A 21,769-nucleotide genomic window follows, 5' to 3' on the forward strand; every position below is an offset into this window, starting at 1 on the left:
TTGATGCTAAATTATAGTTTTACTAAGGTAGCAACTCATTTCTTAGAGAAATAATTTTTTTCTAAATTATTTCTAATTTCTAAAAGAAATAAACATTTTGGCCATTTTCTCTCTAATATAATTAGAACAATCAGTTTAATCCCTCTAATATATAATATTCTAAATTTAGACAAAAAAGAGGAAAGAGTATACTGTTCTTGCTGCCTGATTATATCAACACAAAACAGATGTTCACAGAGCTGCAAAATGGTGCTGGGAAACATGACTATAGTTATAAGGAACTCAAGATTGTCTTGGGAAATAATGGCTACCAGGTGCCTGATCCAGATCATTGAGGGCTTAACACCCACCAAATGTCACATGTTAGACCTGGCTTTTATGTCAGCAGAGTGCCAATATGAGCTGGTCAGGATCAACATCTGTCCCTTGTCATGACCATCTTATCGGTTGTCTGGAGTTCTCTAGTATTGCTGTCCATTTCAGGGAGTCTGGACCTACTTGTTTAATCCACCACAGATACCTGATAAGACTCTTCTGGGTTTCTGAGGAAACCTGAAGAAATTTCTTTGAGGTGTAGTTCTCTTAAGAATGAGACTGACAACTAGCTTTATATTGAATTTTGCATATGGTTCCTTTCGGTTTTGAATCTTGAAATAGTCCCTGCTTTTCACAAAAAACCATGGGAAATGAAGCAACAAAGGAGATGCCTGGAGCAGTGCTGGAGGAAAACTAGGAGTGAGTCCATCTGGACATGGGTAAGAGCTTACACTAAGGATTATACTGTGGCAATGAGAAGAGCAAAATGTAATTATTTTTCTGCTCTTATTGTGCCGGCCAGAAGCCTTAGGATGACCTGGGCTGGAACAAAAGGATTACAGGAACATTATAAAAGCTGCTGTGAGGATTATTCTAGACATCTGACTGATAAAATCTGATTTTATCTAGAATTTGCTCTGATTTGGACTTTGTATACCATAGTAATGAGATGATTGCACTTGATGACCTACAGTGGGTAGGGATGAGGGCAGTTCATCAAACCTGGCCCTTTTTGACTTTTCAGCAGCTTTCACTAGTATTTGTGCTATCCTTCTAGATCAGCTTGTTAGGATGGGAAGTACAGTTGTTATAATGGTATTCTTCCTGTATTTAGGACCAATTCCAGTCACTGTTGGGACAAGTGGAGATCTAGTACTAGCGTATCAGTATGCTGATATCTAGCTGTATCTCAGCTCCTGGTCATTCAAGTGATGCCATTAAAATTCTGACTCAGTTTCTGAAGATACGATAATCTGGATGGGGAAGAATAGACTGGCTTAACTTGGGCAAGACCAAGTAACTGTGCTTTGTTCCCAGAAATCTTCCATCACTATTTCTAGATGATGCTTCTGGTGAATTTCTCCTGGATTTAAGCCTCCAGCTCAAGGAGAAGGTGATAACCCATGTTTTTGAGAAGCTTGGCATAAATCTATCTTAGTAGAGATTCATCTGTTTTGGCACTTCCTGACTTGGCTCTGGTCACAGTCACTCAGGCATTAATTATATCTAACCTGGATGAGTGAAACATATTGAATATGGGTCTGTTCCTGAAGACCACTCAAGCTATAGCTTATCCAGAATGCAACAGCATAGGTAGTTATAGAGTTATCTCAGTATGCTGTGCAATATCAATAGTTTGCATGCTTCACTGATTATTGGTTAGCTTCTGGATGCAATTTAAGGCTTCAATTGATAATTATAAACCACTTCATAGCAAAGGAGAAGAGTATATGAGGAAACCCTTTGACTTAATTATTTAGGCTGGTTCAAAAAGATAAAACTGGGTTGGCATGGTCCTTGCTGTCTTGCTGGACTCTGAAGCTGCACTTATCCTGTGGAACAGCATGACCTCTAAGTTCCAGATGGCTCTAACTCTGCTGGCTTTTGGCTACTGGGCCAAGATGCTGCATGAGCTATCAGTGTATGTCTGTGTGCTTTGCAAATCACTGTGCCTGGTAGTATAAATGCTATGCATATATCTACTGTCTTGTTTAGAATTTTACCTGCTCAGAGTTGCTAGCAGATGCTTCATTGAGAAACTCCTTCATACTTAGTATGGTGAGAAACTATGTCACACGGCATCTCCTTTCTTTTAACCTGCCATCTATTTCTCCTGCCTGGGGGTGGGGGGTGAGGGGAAACTATTGCTTTTTACTGTTTTTTTTATATTGGATTTTTAGCTTTGTAAGCCACCCAGAATACCTGAGAATACCTGAGTTGGGAAACCACATAAATTTTCTTAAATAAATCCTCTTGGAAAATAGAACATAAGATTTACTGTGAGGTTCTTCTACAGTGGTTAGATAATTTTTACCCCCATCCTGATAAGAGCAATCTTATTATAGTCAATTATTTTGCACCTTCTAGATTTCACATCTGTTAGAATGTGAAGAATTTCGCTTTTGTTTGTTTCTGTAAATTGATTTTCCTGTTTCAATATTCCTCTTACATAGGATTATACGGTGTTACTGTCAAGCTTAGGTAGGAAGGCTCTGCCCCATTATGAAGAATTGACAGGGATATTTCACCATGCTTGGAGAAGATGTAAAGGAGCTGAAAATTCTGGATCCAAATGCATACTTTGATACAGAGGATCTTAAAGTTAATATTTATTTGAAGCCAGAACTTTTCCTTTTAGGATTAATGGCTAAACAATTAGAAATAAAAACCAGGGAAGGTTATTTAAATGTGAATGTCAGCGTTCAAAATATCATGCAGAATTAAATAAGAATTCAAGGCAAAGCTATCCTTAAAAATCCAATTTAATAAGACAGACATGTTGGCATTGTGCTATGAAATCCCAAATCTGATTTGCTTCCTGGGATTCCACCCAGTTGAAAGTTCATGATCCTATCCCCACACCCATAATCCATCACATGGTCCAATCTTCTTTTTCCACGCTGGCATCTATACCCCTCTGCTTCCGGTCAGGTGTCGAGGTGCGGAGACAAAAGATGACCTTGAGCTTCTAGAAAAAATGACAACAATACTTTCCACAATTCTACTCCTTTCTATCCCCCCCTCCCAACTACACTAATGAAACAGCATAGGAAATTAATAGAAAGTGTGGCAGGCCAAAGATCCTAAAAGGAACATAACTACAAGCCTGGCAGGCGGCCTCTCCTCAGAAGAAAAACGTTTCCTGAAAAGACAATAACATAAAAGTTAACATAACAAAATTAACCACCTCTCCTCCCCCCAAGGGGACCCTTTGACTTATCGGGAAACTTCTCATGGAATTGCTTTACTAACTTCTCCACTTTTAGGTTCCCACTGTTCACCCAAGTAGCTTCAGACAAAGGGTAACCCTTCCAGTGCACTAAGTATTCAGCCTGGAGTCTACGATTTTTCCCACCTCAGTTTGTGTTTCCCCTTCTATCACTACAGGAGGAGAGGAAGCTTGGGTGGATGCTCTTATGCAAGACCCAATTACTGGTTTCAACAAGCTACAATGAAATTCTGGGTCAATTTTCCCTAGACTTCTGGGTAGACTAAGTTGAACTGTAACTGGGTTAACTATCCTTACTATTGGGAATGGACCTAGAAATTTTGGACCAAATTCCTTGCTAGGCATTCTTAATCTTATGTATTTGGTAGATCCAAAAACTTTGTCCCCCACACGGAAATGGGTTTGGAGCGAGCGAGGTTTATCAGCTTGCTTCTTGTAGGCTTCTGCCGCAACTGCTAGAGCCTTCTTCGTATTCTCCCATCCTTTCTTTAGCATGTCCATCCATTCATTCAAAGACATGGAGTAGGGAGGTTCTCTAGGCAACTCAGGAATGGCAACAATTTCCATGCCACTGGTAATCTAGAACCTCGTTAATCCTGTGCTGCTGTGGACCGCATCGTTGTACGCCACTTCGGCAAAGGATAGCAAGTCCGACCAATTGTCTTGCTAATAGTCCACAAAACACTGGATGTATTGTTCCACCACTGCATTGGCTCTCTCTGCTGCGCAGTTCATGCTGGGATGAAATCTGAGCTCAGTTCTTGTGTGGACCCAATGGATCTCAGGACCTCTCTCCAGAACTTGGCTGTGAACTGGACTCCGCGGTCTGAAATGATCCTCTTGGGCAATTCGTGCAGGCAATAAATGTGTTTTACAAACATTTTTGCTAATTTCTTTGTGGATGGCAATCCTGAGCAAGCAATGAAGTGCGCCTCCTTGGAAAACAAATCAATAACTGTCCAGATTACTCTGTTCCCACTGCTGTCTGGGAGTTCCACAATGAAGTCCATTGTGACTTCTTCCCATGGCCGGTTAGGGCTCTCTGCTGCAGGTTCTGGGCTCTTGGATTCAATCATCCATGGCTGGCCCTTTTCCTCCTCCGAGGCCTCCCCCTTGGTAGGACTTTTCATCACCTTAAGTTGGGGATCCTCTTCCAGAGTTTGTTTGGGCTTTTCCCCCTCCGAGGCCTCCCCCTTGGTAGGACTCTTTGTCACCTTAAGTTGGGGATCCTCCTCCGGAGATTGTTTGTCCTTTTCCTCCTCCGAGGCCTCCCCCTTGGTAGGACTCTTTGTCACCTTAAATTGGGGATCCTTTCCAGAGCTTGTTGGCCCAGATGACCCGTGGTGGCATCTGGGGCCCTCTCTTTACCACCGTGGCGATTGGTACACCCGTTTGTTCTTCGGCATTTCCCTCCTCCAAGGCCTCCTCTTTGGTAGAACTCTTTGTCACCTTAAGTTGGGGATCCTCTTCCAGAGGTTGTTTGCCCTTTTCCTCCTCCGAGGCCTCCCCCTTGGTAGGACTCTTTGTCACCTTAAGTTGGGGATCCTCTTCCAGGAGACTCCTCAGAGCAAGACTCAGGTCAGCGCAAGCCGGGGTCCCCTATGTTGGGACCGTGGCTTGCGCTGACCTGAGTCTAATGCTAAGGAGTCTCCTGCACAGCGTGACTCTTCTCCGCAGCGCAGCGGAAGGAGTTGCTGTCCCCACCACTGTGATCCTGGGATATTTTGCTTGCACGTGCAAGAAAGATATGAAGGAGAAAGGGGAAAAAGAGAGAGAGATAGAGAGAAATGAAAGAGAGCTGGAAGGAGAGAATAGGAGAGGGAAAAGAGAGGGAAACAAATTAGAGAAGGGGGAGAGGGAGAGAGAAATGAAAGAGAGCTGAAGGGAGAGAGAGAGAAAAAAAGAGGGAAACAAATCAGTAGGAAAGAAAGGAAGAGAAAAGAAAGAAAGAAACTTACTTTCTCAGACCTATCACGAAAGCAATAGCAAGCTAGATCTCTTGCCAAGAAAACTGCAGTTTGCCAGAAGGCACAAATTGGAAGCAAGTCTGATTTTTTAAAAAGAAAATAACAGATGGCAAAAAATGCATCTGAAAATAAGATTATTTATAATTTTGGACAACGTATTATATTGTAAAAGTCAAAAGGTTTTTGATACTTAATTGTCATCATCATCTCTCTCTCTCTCACCTCCCCCCCCCCCTCGGAGGGACTGTCCTCCCTTGTGGAAAACAAAAAAAGGAACTCCTCGGCTCCTTGCTCCCCCCCAAATCTCTTTTTTTGTTGTTGTTGGCCACTGGTGGTCACTGCATATGGTCCTCGGTGATACGCTCTTGCCCGCCACCCCTTCGAGACGCGTAAGGACGGGACAAAACGGCACGAATCCTTTTATTAAAACCCCCTGTATGACAATGGCATTTTAATGAAAAGATTGTGATGACGTCAGTGCCTCACCAGCCATAAACCTCACCACACGTCAGTGGATTCAATACTGCCTATTATGGAGGAATGGCTGGTAAAGTTAACATTTTCCTGAAATGGATAAATTAATTTATTTGATTAGGAAAAAGAAATCTACATTTATTGCCAACTGGAAGTCTCTAATGGACTTTTTGTAAAAATGAAAAAATGAACTTGGAACTTACAGTTTTTATAATTAGACAGGATAGAGTATAGAAAGAGGAGTAATATAACTTTGGAGAGAAGTTAAAATATATTTGTATTTATAACTGCTGTGAAGAATATTGGAAGCTACTTTATACTTTTTCCTTTCTTTTCTAGTTCTCCTTTTTTTTCTTTACTTGCATCTTTTTTTTTCTTTGATATTTCTTTTTTCTTACTTTCAATTAGTTTGGGTTAGCTTTCATCTTCTTACTTAAAACTTTTAATGAAATTATACATGAGATTGAAACAGAATTACAAATGACAAAATATGTTTTTCCTTCTTTTCTTTTCCTTCATTTAAGGAACTCTTGCAAGAGAACTATGGTGAAGAGGCAAAGTTGATTTATGATCTGGAAGATCAAGGAGGAGAGATGCTCTCTCTTCGATATGACTTAACGGTATCCTAACAAAAATTATAACTTGCAAAAAATACGTTTTTAAAGATAGATTGTCTCAGGCAGAATTGTGGAATAACAATAGATTGCTGCATGACCCATAACAGAAATTGAAGACTGTTCAAAAATTTAAAAAGACTCAGAAGAAGCTTCTTCTTTCTAGTTGATTTGTTTAAGGTGAGCATATCAGGTTGGAGCTCTTATTTACACTGTTAGCCAGAATATTCTCATTCACAATTTAATGTGTTAGGGTGAAACTCTGTAATATAAACCTCATGAGCCAGTGCAGTGTGTCGTCTTTTATAAAAGTCTTTGAAACCATTGAGAAGATATAGATAATTCTTTTTACATATGGTTAGTCCTCAATTGAACCAAGAGTTAAGGTCATAAGTCGAGGTATCACATGACCTGATTTTTTTGGACATTTTTTTGCGGTGGTCATTAAATGAAAAATGCATTCATTAAGTGAATGCTGTGGTCATTAAAACAGATGATCTATATGAGATGAGCCTATATGAGATTTTATACACCTATTTTACATCTTAAATCTGCCACTCAAAAAGACTGGAAATATAGCCATAGTGATATCACTGGATGTATTTCTAGCAGTCTTGAAAACTAGGTCTGGGAGTTTGCGGGAGGGGGAGGGTTATTTTGTTAAAAAATAAAATATTTCTCAGGTGGAAAAAGGTTGCCCATTGTTTGCTTACTTTCTGTGCTATAGGCAAGTTTTCTTAACTATGTTTTTAGGTGCCATTTGCTCGTTTCTTAGCTATGAACAAAATTAAACGATGTAAACGTTACCACATTGCAAAAGTCTATAGGCGTGATAGCCCATCCATAAAGAGAGGACGCTTCAGGGAGTTTATCCAGTGTGTGAGTATCTGCAGATTTTTCCACTTTGGGGAGGCAAAACAGAAAAGCAGAGGAGCTATCTTCTTTCTTTGACCTTTAAATTGAACTTGTCAAAGAAGCAGAGAATTCCATGTCTGAAATATGGAAATGAGCGAATGCTTTGTGAGATGGGGTACATATGTTACTTCACACTTCAGGAAAATAGGATTTAATCATTGAGTACTTCAATTATTCAATTACTCTACCTGGTTTATTTGGAGATTTTAAAAAGCTACTTTCTGTATTCTAGGATTTTGACATTGCTGGCCAATACGATCCTATGATTCCTGATGCAGAGTGTTTGAAAGTCATGCATGAGATCTTAACTGCCATGCAAGTTGGAGATTTCCTTATCAAAGTAAGAAAAACTGGCTGTTTCTTGTGTATGCATGTATTCAGTGTATGCGTTTATTTTTTAATCTTTTTTATTTCTGCTGTTTCCCCCAGATCAATGATAGACGCATTTTGCAAGGGATCTTTACAATATGTGGTATTCCAGAAATCAAATTTGAAAGGATTTGCTCAACTCTTGACAAATTGGATAAGGTTAAGTATCTTCAGTATGATCTTGGTGGGCTTGTAGGAGAGGCAATAAAGTGAATTGGTACAAGTAGAGGAGGGGAAGAGTATAATAATTTGTATATTTGATCATATATACGAAAGGTAGCAGAACATGCGTACACGAGGGAACATGTAAGAGATAGGATATGTATATGGAAATGGGAGGGCACACGAGGGATAGAATAATAACAGAATATGTGATGGAAGTGTGTAGGTAACATGTTTGTGTGAGAATTTGTGGTTGTGCATATTTCATTTCATTTCATTTATTGAATTTATAGACCGCCCCCTCTCCCCGAGGGGACTCGGGGCGGTGTACAGACAAAGATAAAACCGTATATACAATGACAATATTAAATACCCCTTATTAAAAACAAATTAAATATAGGGTTTGTACAGTGATAATAAAAATTAAAACAGGTTAAAAGGACAACTCCTTAAAATTTAAAATGCCGGCCAGGATGATTAAAAATTGAAACTACGGTTGGGCCAGGCCAGCTAATTGGAACAGGTGGGTCTTGAGTTTCTTGCGGAAGGAGCGGAGATCGGTAGTAGTTCTGATGTCGGGGGGGAGGTCATTCCAGAGGGTCGGCCCTTTTATATTAAAAAGACCCTCCAAAGGAACAGTATTCTCCCTCCCCTCCCCAGCTCCGCTCACCTCCCTCCCGACCACACCTGTTCGCCTGGCACTGACCCCTCCCTTGGCCGGCCTAAATGGACCCCACTAAAACATTTAAAAAACATTTAACTAAAAACCCCCTGAGTCTCCGCTTCCTCCACCTCTCGAGATTAATAAATCCGTCATCAAGGTGGGCCCTCGAGAGGGCGGAGGGCCACACCTGCAAGAGGGGGGACTCCCGCAGTAAAATTAGGTCTGACCTCAGATACATGGTAATGTTAAAATTCAGCAGGGCCTAAGATCTGTGCTGAAGATGTTCTGGCATGTATGCCATTAGTCCAGTGTAGTTTAAAAAGCCAGGGCTCCAATGTGGGAGGAGGTTGTCAAGAGTCCGTAGACCACAGTCCTAGATGGGGGGGGGATGGTAGGCTGGTCAGATAGTCAATAAATAAATGGGGGCTGGTGGGTGGTCAGTGGTGGTTGGCGAGGGGCAGATAGTCTATTGTTGGTAATGAGCAGGGGGGGCAGATGGTCAATAAAACGGTAGGGTCACGGAAGACAAGGAGGTGATCCACCGGGCGCACACAGATGGTAAACAGGGGCAGGTGATTGGTAAATAATCAGCAGGGGGGTAGGTGGTCACAATCAAGGAGGCAGCTAGCAGGAGGCAGATGGCTCCTCTGCCAAACCTGGCGTTGAAGCCTCCTGCCAGTCACCAACATGCCCCCTGGTCCCTGCCCAGCCTCCAGCGTCACAAGCCTCCCTCTTCCTACCAGGCCTCCGGCGCTTCGTTCCTGCCATGACCCCCCCCCCCATATGGAAGGGGGGTAAGGAATGCAGCCATGGAAGTACTTGCTTGAAGTGCAGTTTTTGTGAATTAGCACTACTAGACTCAGCAAGTGTGTGCCTGGATTGACAGGATTTGTTTGGATTCAGGCACATATTAACATGGAATAGCCTGAGTATCAGCTCTGAAAATGTTACACATTCATGTGGTATGCATGAAATAAAAAGAATAATTATTTCACTTGGATCCTGTTAAATTGCCATTCCCTATGTCTGTATGTCATCCATATTGAAAAATTGTCAGTTTAAATTATCTGCTTTTTGAGCAAAGAAATGCATTAGCCAAAAGATGAATTATTTAACCTAGATAATGCATTCCTCCCCCACTTCTTCCACAGATCTCATGGGAAGAAGTGAAAAATGAAATGATCCTAGAGGATGGTATTTCTCCTGAGTGTGTCAATCGTATTAGTGAATATGTTCAACTTCATGGTGAGTATCAGTATAAGCATTCTGTAATGTATTAATAATCTCTAGTTGGAATAAGATTGACTATGATTCTGCAGATATTTTGTGCAAAGTGCTCTCTTCTTTATGTTTTGTGTTCCAAACATTGGATTCAATTTAAGTTGAAATAATGTTGTGTTAGTATTATAATTGTAAGATTTACTGAATGTGATAGAAAACAATGCAAGTATATCTTCCATCTTTAAATGCATTTTTTCTATAGGGGGACCATGTCTCATTGAGCAGCTTCTCAAGGATCCAAAACTGGTACAGAACACATTGGCTATGGAAGGGCTGGAGGACATGAAATTGCTATTTGAATACCTTACTCTATTCGGCATCATAGATCAGGTGAATTGGAATGTGGTATTAGGTAAATATAAGTGATCTGTGGCAGTCCAATATTTTCCTATTAAAAGCCCTCTTGTCCTGTTTCTCAGGTCTCCTTACATCTGAGTCTGTCTCGTGGTCTGGCTTATTACACTGGAGTCATTTATGAGGCTGTTTTATTGTGCCAAAAGCATAGCCACCTAAATGAGTCTCTTAGTGTAAGCAGTGTGGCTGGAGGTGGACGCTATGATGAGCTTGTAGCAAAGTTTGATTCAAAAGGACATAAAGTACCTTGCGTTGGTCTCAGCATTGGTGTTGAAAGGATCTTCTCTATCATAGAGCAGAATAATGAGGTAAGGTCTATTAATCTGTTAGAAGATGTTAAATAAATGAGAGTTCAGGGTTGTGCATAGGGATTAGAATACAAATGCAGAAGTGTGGAAGTGAAAGACTTCCTTATAGGATAGGAAATAATAGAGAGATGCAAGGACTGTCCAAACTCTAGTTGGTGGGTGGGGGTGGGATGAGGGATAGCACAGCCCCAACTCTTCAAGTATTGAAGCTTCCCCATTAATATTAATATTCTTCAGAGTTTGGCCACCTGCCTGCTTTCCTATTCTGTGCTTTGAAAAAATGGTTGGAACCTGGCTATGGCGTATAACAAAGACTCTTTGGTCAGGGACCAGCCACAGGTAGTCAGGCCTTTTCCACTCTTCCTGGCAGCAAACCAGCTCTGTAGAATTTCTCTGGAAAACACCTGCACAAAAAGACTCAGTTGGAAAGATTACATCCTATTGGTATCACAAGACTAGAGTCAATCTGAAATAGTCGAGGTCTCATTTCATTCTGGCTGGGAATTCTGGGAATTGAAATTCACATTTCTTAAAGTTGCTCAGGTTGAGAAAAACTCTAGAGAGTGATAGGAGAGTCTAGTCTTATAGAAGAAAAAGGAAATGATGGCACTCTTCTCCCAAAGGCAGTTTCAACAGGCTCCCAGCTGCCTCTTTAGTGAGCCAGGTTCTTCCAAGTTGAATCATAGATTTTTGTCTGGGTCATAATCTTTTCAGTTCAATATGACCCATCATTGCATCTTGAATTGTATTATTGTTTCATTTTTTCTTAGCAACTACCATGTTTTCCCCAAAATAAGACAGGGTCTTATTTTCTTTTCACCCCCTAAATAAGCACTTGGCCTTATTTTCAGGGAGGTCTTATTATTTTTGATGTGCAGGAGGCGGCGAGCATGGTCACCTCGTGGCTGCTGCTGCATTGCAATATTTTCAGGGAGGGCTTATTTTCAGGGGAGGGCATATTTTCAGGGAAACAGTACTAGCTCAGACTACCTGTTCAGTAAGAGAACTTTACCAATGCAATTTTGAATCAGAACTGTCCTCTCTTGCTTGTTCTCAATCTCTCTGATCAATCCCCTGTATTACAGGCAATCCGTAATTGAAAGTGAGAACTCTGCTTCTAAATGATGCAGTCGTAAAGTGTGACATCACACAGATATGCTGACTTACAATAGCAGTTCTGGCAAGCCCAGTTGCCATTGTTAGGTGAATCCTGAGCAACTGCAGCCTTCCATAGTCATATGGTTACAATTTGTGATCTCTGCTGTCTTCCCTATTTTATTTTCTTGTCAGAAGGCAGTAATGAAGGTCGCAAATAGCAATTGCATGATTGCAGAAAACTGTCATGTAATGTAGGCCCTAATTGAGAGCATGTGTCATCAGGGACAATGCAACAGCCACAACTATGAGTTCCGGTTTTAAGTACCCCTTGTTTAGGGCTATTATAACTTTGAATGATCACTAAATGAATGGACATTAAACAAGGATGCCCATAGCTAATCAATACGTGAGTGCTAAGAGAAGCCCTAGAAAAAGAATAATGGAATGAAAGAGATTAAGACTGATCACCCATGGGAATGTGTGCTGCTCCAACTCTGCTGCCACATTAAAGAGGTTTATGTAATTTCATTTTCTTGATTGTTTTTTAGAGACCTTGATTCCTTAAGTATTTTAATAAGACTTGCGTAGTTATAGAATTCCTTGAAAGAAATTAGATTTTTTATAAAGATTTTTTTAAATTTTTGAATAAACACAAACAGACAAAACACACAAAAAACCAAAGCACAAAACCATCTTCCATTACAAATTGTAGAAAGTGTGTCGATTGGTTACAAAAACTTCCGTGCATCCCTTCCACAGTCATCACCTACAATTCATATCGAATCATATATTTTAAATCAAATATATTTTTATATATTACTATCATCATACCTCAAAATTCATTTGACTATAATTGTTTTTACGTCCTTTTATATAAAATATTCCAGATTTAAAGCAAAACCACATAATGGCATTTCATTAGCTCTTCCCAATATCATCCAGTAACATTACATCTTTATAACATGTTCTAAATAAAAATTGGTTATATTTAATAACAGAGTTTCTAAACCTCCTTTCGTAGTCACCATTTGCAATTTATATCAAATATCCTCTTATCAAACCAATACATATATATGCATTATTATCATTATCAATCAATTATTTAACTATATCCTTTATGACTTCATTTTATACATAATGCTCTAAATTTAACTAAATTTTACTTACTTTTTTATTATAAGCTTTCATTACATCAACCTGTGTCTTTCCAGTAATAGTGCAGTCTTATGTCTCTTGCCATTTGTGGCATTAGTATTCTGGTTATTTCCTTAGTAAGTTTTGTATGGACTTCTCTTCGCAACTTACTGCTTATTGCATATCTTGTATAAGCTCAAAACCCTCCATCTGCTTCTTCGATCAGCTTATCTTTGGTTATCACTAGTGCTTCTGACAAGATTTCTCTCCTTAGTTCCATCAATTCTTCTCTCTTCTTCTTCTATACTTTGAAATCTGGGGTAGAGCTCCAGTCCATCTATCTCCCCTTTCCATATTCCACTCTTTCCATTTCCAACCACGCTCAGTTCACTGTCAGTATCAACAATTTTCTTGTCTCTTTGTTTATTTTTTCCTTCAGTTTTTAGAACTCTGACCTCCACTTTCTTCATTTGATGAACATCCTCAATTTTTCCATCAAATTTCACTGTTCTACAATCTATGTTCTCCAATCTCTCAATTTTCTCTGTTACTTCTAATAATTTTTGAATTTCAAACATAATCTTTTGCAATGTTAAGGTTTCTTTTTCATGTTGCGCCATTCTTCCAACTTGTAAACACTGCCACTCTAGCATTCAAAACTTTTTATTAAATTTAAAGCAATTTCATTTATAATCTTTCAAGACAAGGCTTTGTTTTCCGGCCCCCTTCTGGACCGTGATGCCCTACGCACAGTCACTCATGCACTGGTGACGTCTCGCCTGGACTACTGTAACGCTCTCTACATGGGGCTTCCCTTGGGACGCGCCCGAAGACTGCAGCTAGTCCAGAACGCAGCTGCGCGGGTAGTCATGGGGAGTACTAGGTACTCCCACGTAACACCTCTCCTGCGCGAGCTGCACTGGCTACCTGTGGTCTTTCGGGTGCGTTTCAAGGTTCTGATCACCATCTTTAAAGCGCTCCATGGCATAGGGCCTAGTTACCTGCGGGATCGCATCCTCCCACATACATCCCTGTGGCCAATCCGCTCTCACAGGGAGGGCCTTCTCCTGGTGCCGTCCACGAGGCAATGCCAACGGGCGACACCGAGGAGTAGGGCCTTCTCTGTGATGGGCCCAACCCTCTGGAATGACCTCCCCCCCGATATTAGAACCACTACTGACCTCCGCTCCTTCCGACAGAAACTGAAGACACACCTGTTCCGACTGGCTGGTTTGGCATAATTTTAACGTCTACCTCCTGGCATACACATTCTTACTGGTTTTTAGAGGGATATTGTTTTAAATTTAACTTGATATCTTAAACTTTTGTATTGATTTATTTATTAGCTGTACAGTTTGGCATATTTTACCCTCCTCTTATACATGTATTTATATAGTTATTTCTACGTTTTAATCTGTTGTATTTTAATACGGACTGTACACCGCCCCGAGTCCCTTTCGGGAGAGGGGGCGGTATATAAACGCTAAACGCTAAATGCTGTTTTCACTCCACTCCAGCTGCCAAGAAAGCTCCCGAAGAGCACCTGTATAAACAACCCATGCTCTTTTCACTATCATTCTCTGTAAACAAGCTGAAGAACCTTTAAATGCAAAGTCAAATGATCAAAGAGAAAAAAGAAAAGACAATATTTCCAAGCCTCCAGGTGGCAGTGTTACTTCCTTTCCCTCTGTTATTACAGTCCTCTTTGTATTCCTTTTATATCTTCTTTATATTCCAGGCTTAAAGAAAACAAAATTCTCAAATGGAGCAAAAAAAACCCCATCCAATCCAGCATTATAAAAATAAGGAAAAAGATTTTAATCCATAGGTATAAAAAAAAGAATATAAAAAGTAGAAGAAAAACTAATCCATTCAATTTAAAGAATAGGAAACATTTGCAAAAGTTCCATTCGTAAAAGAAATTTTTTTAAAAAGGATAACACACTGTCTAATGTAGCTTAATTTCACCGCTTGTTCTCTTCTGTTTTCAAATTTATTTAGCTTTAATTTTTTGGGGGGTAGTCTCTTTTATAATAATATGATTTCCTCACCAGATGGATACACTTTCTCTTTCTGTTTTCCTCCCATTCCGGAGCTGTCCCAACTTCAGCAGCTTCAATGGCTGTGCTGTCGCCGGCAAAAAGAGATTCTCCTGGATCAATCAGGGACTTTGCGGTATCCCTGAGATCAGCAGGGTGTACTCTTCCCTGTGACCGTCTCTTCGGGATGGTTTAGGTCCAAAAGGACCGTCTAGCGGCAAAAGTATCTACTACGATCTTCGAGCTCCAAAATCGCACATCGTATCGCCGCGACGTCAGCTCTTCCTTCCGAGCAGAAATTAGATTGTTGTAAGCAGTCATAGCTGAAAAATTCCATTACTGAATCACCTGTTAAAATAACAAAAAAAAAAAAGATGGCTTAGAACACATTATCCCCATTTTTCTAATCTATTCCAATGTTAGCTTTAAAAAAAGGTCTTATTTCTTATTCTAACATTATAGACATTTACATTGCATCCAAATTAATTTACAAGCTGTTTGGGTTTAAATTTTTCAATTAAAAAAATTGTTCCACTCTTTGCAAAGGAAGGTAGGACATGTGTGTGTGTTCGCGTGTGTGTGCTCAAATCAGCTGGAGGGTTTCTGGATGAGGAAGCGGGAAATACCTTTCCCTTTAAAATTAGTGCCAGCTGGAGAGTTGCTTTCTTTGCAGGGGGTGGGAGTTAGATCCTTTGGATCATTTTCCCCTCTCCTCGCCCCCTCACAAAGAAAGCCCAAATCAAAGTCAGGGCAGCCAGACAAGGAAGAGGAAGCTGGCTGGGGTTCTATGATGACTCACAATGGGCAGGTGGGCATGGCTGGGTGGGCATGGTCGATGTGACCAGTTCGATGATACTCACTTGTTGCAGCTGACTCTGTCCAGCCAGGTGGGCATGGCTGGGAAGGTGCAGCTGGCTTGGCCCTGCTAATTCAGAAGGCTAGGTTGGCACAGAACACGTCGTACCATCTAAGTCAATGTGGGAACAACTAAGTGCCCCACAAGCTCCTTGCCTCCAAAACTGCTGGCAGCCAAGTGTATGCACATGGGTGTGTACACACACACAACATTCCAAGTTTAGGACTTTTATCCATAGTTGAAGGAGAGGTCCTTCTCCCCAAGCCCAGGCATGATTGGTAGCTTGTCAGCTCAGATGTGGATAAACGACTTCAAGCTTGGAATGCAGTGCGTGTGTGTGCATGCGCACATATGCTTGGCTGCCAGCAGTTTGGAGAGGCAAGGAGCTTGTGGGGCACCGAGTTGCCCCCAGTTGAATTAGCTGGTATGACTTGTTCCATGCCAGCCCAGCCAGCCCAGCCAGCCCAGCCAGCCCAAATCAGAAAGGTGAAGCCAGCTGCACCTACCCCACCATGTCTACCAAACCACATCCACCAGGCCATTTCAAGTCAGCCACGCCAAGTGAGTGGCATTGAGCCAGCCACATTCACCCCATCACCCCCATATAGTTGCAGCAACCTGGCTGCGACCACCCAGCCATGCCCACCTGGCCACTGCGTCATCCCATTCTAGCTGGCTGGAAGGTTGCTTCCTTTGCTTACAAAGAGGGAAAGAGTGATTCCAACATAGCTTTTCTGTTTTTGTTTTATGTTCAGACTCACATTTAATGTAAATTTGTAAACTTTAAGTCCCGATAAATAACATTTATTGAAAAAAGAATACCCTTCTTTTCTCATCTGCAGTTATTAATTTATTATTTCTTCAGTGTTTGCTTATGTTTGAAGTTTTTCTTATATCATGTCCCAAGAACAACATTGTTTCTTTGTAGTTAATAGGATTCTTTTTTTGCTGTTGCTGTGAATCATATCACATTGAGCAAAACACATTCAATTATTATTTTATAAAATCAAGAATTGGATTTTTTTCTCGAGATCTAGATCTAATTATACTTTATTGAGGTAGGCTATAACAACAGACTCTTGTGAGTCCGATTGCGCTTTATTTTCCTTCTTTCTTATAGTCCATTGAGTATAAGGGAGGTGTTTACTTGAGTTATTTACAAAAATTATCTTCCCATTATTTAAAGAACATTTCAGTCCTTCATGCCTGGATATTGGTTCTTTCATATTTCTGTCAAGGTCATCTTCCTTATTCTCACAGCTTTAATTCTGCAGTGTTCCACACAGGAAAGATAAGCTTTAATTTCTCCATCTATCAATAAAAGAATCAACTGCTTTATATAACAGAAATAAGGCACTGTCTCTATAAACAAGCTGTTTATAATATCCATATTTTGGAAATAAGTGGAAATGTCTGAAACTGAAACTGTCTGAAGTATATTTCCAACAATAATTAAGTCCAGTTCAAGCAGAGCTTGTTTGCAAATTTTAGTTAGTTCTGGTTATAATTTTGATTTTTTTTCCTCTTTCCTCTGAGATGGCCAAGGAGAAGATCCGCACAACAGAGACACAAGTATTGGTGGCAACTCCCCAGAAAAATTTCCTTACATTCAGAATGAAGTTAATATCGGAATTATGGAATGCTGGCATCAAGGTAATACTGAGAAGTTATTACTCTAGTGCAGGGGTGTCAAACTCAATTCATTGAGTGCTGGGTCAACATTATGGTTGCCCTGAAAGGGCCAGGTGGGTGTGGCTGAATGGTCACGTGATTGGATGGGTATGGCCAACTTGACCTGGCCCGCTCAGTATTGCTCACGTCAAGGGGCACCTGTGATAGGCCAGACAAAGCTGGGAACAATGAACCAATTTGAGCGCCAAAGCCTGGGGGAACCAGCATCGGTGCTTGAGCACACCTGGGGAGGGTGCCTGAGGGGTCGAACAGTGCTGGGGCAAGGGGGGGACAGCCAAACTGCCGGTTCAGTTTTAGGCTGGCGTCTAGGCACAGAGGCAATGGCAGTGGGTAGAGGTCAAAATGGGAAGCCCCTGCCCACTGTTGCTTGCCCATTGCTTGCGATGGCTTCCCTTTTTTACCCATTCCCCCTGTTGCAGTCCATGCAGTAGTGTTCAACACACACACACACTGGCACCCTACTCAGCCATGCACAAGCACCAATGTCCTGCAGTTTATGCAGTACTGTAGCAAAAGGGGGCTGCAAGGCCTGGCCAGGGAGCAGGGAATGGAGGCGTGATGCTGATCTACAACTTGATGCAGCCATTCAGACTGGAATATGTTCAACCCTTAGATCCAACCTGGAGACACTGAGAGACCACCCTGCCGCCTTGGTCCTACCCCATGGGTGTGCACACAGGGCACAGGGCATGCGTGCGTCCAGGATGAAAGGAGAGTGCTCAGAACACAGTCAGCCTGTGGGGCAAGATGCCAGGCCCCACGCACACCGCCTTTTGTGAGCATGCCTGTGGGGTGGAAGTGGCGGAGCGGCCTCTCGAGTTAGATCTAAGGCTGACTGTGTTCAGACTCAGATGGCCACCATCAGCTTGTAGATCAGTGCCACATCTGCAACAAAGCCTCCATGTCCCGATCGTTGGCCTGGCCTCGCACTCTACGAGGCTTCCCTTTCACTGGGACCATCCCCCGTTGGAAAGCCACAGCCAGGCTTCTCAGCTGCAAACCCTGACCCAGGCGAAGAAAGTGAGGGACACTGCACGTGCCCAGAGGCTCCCTTGCCAGATACCAAGATTGCAGTCTCGCTCCGATCTACTCACCCAAGTGCCAGGCCAGGGCGCAACCCTTCCAGCTCACCTCATACTCACCTCTGACCCGTGGTGCCCTCCAGATGCGACAGCCTGCAGTCTTGCCCGCAGATGCCCCTCGCCATGGGCAATGCCACGGAGCGCAGGACATGGGGTGAGGCTCTGGCTGTCTTTCCTCTGCCTGCAGATCAGGAAACCTGGACCAGCTTTGCCAATGGAATTCCTACCTGGCGCGTTCAAAAGATGTAGGAGTCCATAGGTACCAGGGGCAGGCACTGGCAACTAGCTTTACAACTGGGGGCGGGGGCTGTCCCAGTAAAAGGGAAGCACTGCTAGTCTCTCCCCTCATCCCTGGCCTAGTAGCCCACGAGGCTTCCCTTTCACTGGGACTGCTCCTGTCCCCGCATGGGAAAGGCACAGCCACCGGCAACTCTACCAAACTCTCCCCCTAGAAATAGCAAAAGACTGACCTGTATCACCTTCGCCCAGCCCAGGCCAACCAGACGCTGATCTATAACTTGTGGCAGCTATCCAGTTCTAAACATGGTCAGCCTTAGATCTGACCCACATGGGTATCCTGGAACCAGCAAGAGACCTCCCCGCTGCCTCAACCCTTCCCGCTGGGCATGTGCACAGGAAGCAACAAGCATTGGCGTCCTCGGTGAAAGGGAAGTGCTCAGAACGAAGTCAGCCTACAGGGCAAGACAGTCCCCAGGGTTGTCAGGCACTGCATGCTCACCACCTACTGTGTGCATTCCTAGGGGGCAGGGCGGAGGCAGCCCCCTGCTGGCTCCAGGGCAGCCCCCTGGATCTAAGGCTGACCACATTCTGGCCTAGATGGCTGCCACCAGGTTGTAGATCAACGCCCGATCATCCTGGGCCGCTCCGAGGCACCATGGGCAGGTCCTTTGCTGTTTCCAGGGTGGCTCCAGGGCCAGATCTACCCACATTGCAAGCTATATACACCTGCATTAGTGTAAACCCTCAAGCTATAGTTTTATATTTAGCATATATTTATAGCATATATTTCTGTGAAAAATTATTTACTCCCTTTCAGATTTTTTGAATGTTTGCATATCTTTGCCAATGAATGTACATTTCTTGAGAGACTTCCTGTGCTCCACAATATCTGCTCAGCTACTTCAATCTAGTAGAATTGGTGTGCTTCAGATTCCATTGATTAAACAATGCCATCTTTTGGGACGCTGGAATCAATTTTGTTTTTTCTACTATTGCTTGTTCTCTTATTCGTGGGTTTTCTGATGCCTTTTGTTCTGAAATGTTTCTAACAATTATAGAAACACTGAGAGTTGATAGGATATAGCATTTAGACTTATATACTGCTTCTTCTTTTCCCCCAAAAAACTTTTAAATTTATTTTTAATTTTCAAAACAAACATAAAAATCCTCCTTCTTTACATACTGTAGAAAGTGTATCAGTTGGTTACAAAAGGTTTTTGTGCATCTCTACCGTCATCAATTATAATTCATATTAACTCTAGTATCTTAACTCAAATGTTTATACATATTACCATCATCATATCTCCACTTTTATTTGACTATAATTGTTTAAACGTCCTTTATCATAAAATATAGCAAAATTTAGTATATAACCACATACTGGCATTTCATTTACTTATTTATAAAATCCTCCATTGACATTAAATCCTTATATCCTATTCTAGCTAAACATCCATAATATTTAATAACAAAGTTTTCTAATCCTTATTTCCAAATCACTGTTTACAATTTACATCCAGTTTCCTTATATTTTACCATACATATATGTAGATTATTATCATTATCCTTTCTTTATTTGGCTATATCCTATATCATAACATTTTCCCCCTAATGATCAAAACTTAACTGTATCTCATTTAGTTCTTTTTTATTGTTATTATTATTATTGACCTTTATATATAATCCAAAAGGATTTCTAGCCTTCCCTTCACAGGTATCATTCAATATTCATATCCAATTATTGCTTATCATAACACTACTCATTGTATACAGTATTATCATTACCAATTTTGTATTTAACTATACCTATTATCACTAAATTTCACTAGGTTTAGCTAGTAATTTTAAATTATACTCTTCCATCTATCAACCTGTATCTTTCCAATAACAAAACAATCTTATGTCCTCTGCCATTTGTGGTATCAATCTTCTGACCTTCTTGGTCAGCTTTGTATGGACTACTCCTAGCAACTCCTTGCTTGTAAGAACTCTCATATAATCCTGATGCCCTCTTTCTGTTTCTTTATTCTGCTTGTCTTTAATTGTCAGCAGTGTTATCCATATTTTTGCTGATAAAGTTTCATAGCCCATAAATTCTTTACTTTTTTCTTCTTCTATATCTTGCCCTTTGAAATAGATTTCCTTTCCATTTATTTCCTCTTTCAATATTCCATTCTTTGCATTTTCAAAAACAAACCAATTGCCATAAATATCAGCAAGTTTAATCGCTTTATATTCATTTTCCACTTCAATTCTTTGGATTTTAATCCTCTCATTTTGCATTTGGTGAACATCATCAAATTTTTCATCACATTTTTCTGTTAGCTGTTCCAAATATTCCAGGTTTTGTTCAATTCTCTCATTTGTATTTATTAGTTTTAGTAATTCTGAAAATATTGTCTGCAAGCTTACAATCTCTATATTTTCTTGACATTCTGCCATCTTAAACAAAAGTGCTCTCACTTGGAAGATTTTTTAAAGTTAAAACATGGATTCACAAAGGCCGTTTTTCCCCCTCTTCTCTGGTTGAAAACACGCTTCAAAGGGACATTTGTCTTACCCCTATTGCTCTGTAACGAGCCGTCAAAACAAACCGTGAAGAAAGGGAAAAGTTCCGCTTGAATACACAAAGTTCCAATCAACAAAACCTTCCAGCACGTAGCTTTTAAGATATTTCTTTTTTTTTAATATCTATTTTGTATTTCAAATTAGAAAAAAGTCCAGTCTTTAAATGAATTTAAAAAAAAATACTCACAGCGATGAAAGAGGAAAGCTTTAGTCTATAAATCACAGAGTCACAGAAAAAAAAAGGTAGAAAAAAAAGACTTGGTCCGTCCATTTTAAAAAGCTTGTAAAGATTCCATCCATGAAGATAGCATATAAAGAAATGGGATAGCCACTGTCCAGAACCGTTACAGGTTTAATTTCGCCGCTTGATTCTTCTATTCTTCAATTTAAATCAATTTTTAAGTTTTTATAGGCAGTCTCTCTTTTAAAACAATAAGGATTCCTCACCAGCTGGAAACACTTTCACTTTCCATTCCTTCCATTTTGGGGCCGCCCTGACTTCATCAGCCTTGGCTGAATTTTTTGTCACCGGCTTGAAGAAATTTCTCTTGCTTCTTTCGGGGATTTTGCGATATCCCCGAGATCAGCAAGACGTATTCTTCCTGTTCACTGTCTCTTCGGGACAGTTTAGATCCGTTTGGACTCCCCGGTGGCAAAAGTGTCGACTGCGATCTCAGAGCATTGAGA

General features: G+C 41.1%; 1 protein-coding gene and 1 long non-coding RNA gene across 6 annotated transcripts in view; one reads left to right on the forward strand and one right to left on the reverse strand.

Annotated features, from left to right (window-relative positions):
* The window catches only part of LOC309390954 (histidine--tRNA ligase, cytoplasmic-like), a 42,111-nt gene that overhangs the window by 10,820 nt on the left and 9,522 nt on the right, over nucleotides 1-21,769 (forward strand). For 4 of the 5 annotated variants that reach the window (XM_081950902.1, XM_081950901.1, XM_081950903.1 and 1 more), the window contains exons 5-12: nucleotides 6,231-6,326; nucleotides 7,074-7,199; nucleotides 7,468-7,575; nucleotides 7,665-7,763; nucleotides 9,582-9,675; nucleotides 9,914-10,041; nucleotides 10,131-10,373; nucleotides 17,037-17,153. In XM_081950902.1, the coding sequence (XP_081807028.1) occupies nucleotides 6,231-6,326; nucleotides 7,074-7,199; nucleotides 7,468-7,575; nucleotides 7,665-7,763; nucleotides 9,582-9,675; nucleotides 9,914-10,041; nucleotides 10,131-10,373; nucleotides 17,037-17,153 (1,011 nt within the window). The remainder of the gene's footprint in view (nucleotides 1-6,230; nucleotides 6,327-7,073; nucleotides 7,200-7,467; nucleotides 7,576-7,664; nucleotides 7,764-9,581; nucleotides 9,676-9,913; nucleotides 10,042-10,130; nucleotides 10,374-17,036; nucleotides 17,154-21,769) is intronic. The other variant, XM_081950904.1, reaches the window with a different exon arrangement.
* Nucleotides 11,988-21,769, reverse strand: part of LOC309390961 — a 31,671-nt gene continuing 21,889 nt past the window's right edge. The window contains exons 2-3 of the long non-coding RNA XR_014175205.1: nucleotides 14,118-14,992; nucleotides 11,988-13,330 (exon numbers count right to left, since the gene is read on the reverse strand). This is a non-coding gene — a long non-coding RNA (uncharacterized lncRNA). The remainder of the gene's footprint in view (nucleotides 13,331-14,117; nucleotides 14,993-21,769) is intronic.

Source organism: Natrix helvetica, assembly GCF_964273705.1.
Source record: "Natrix helvetica genome assembly, chromosome: 4".
Lineage (NCBI taxonomy): Eukaryota > Metazoa > Chordata > Lepidosauria > Squamata > Natricidae > Natrix > Natrix helvetica.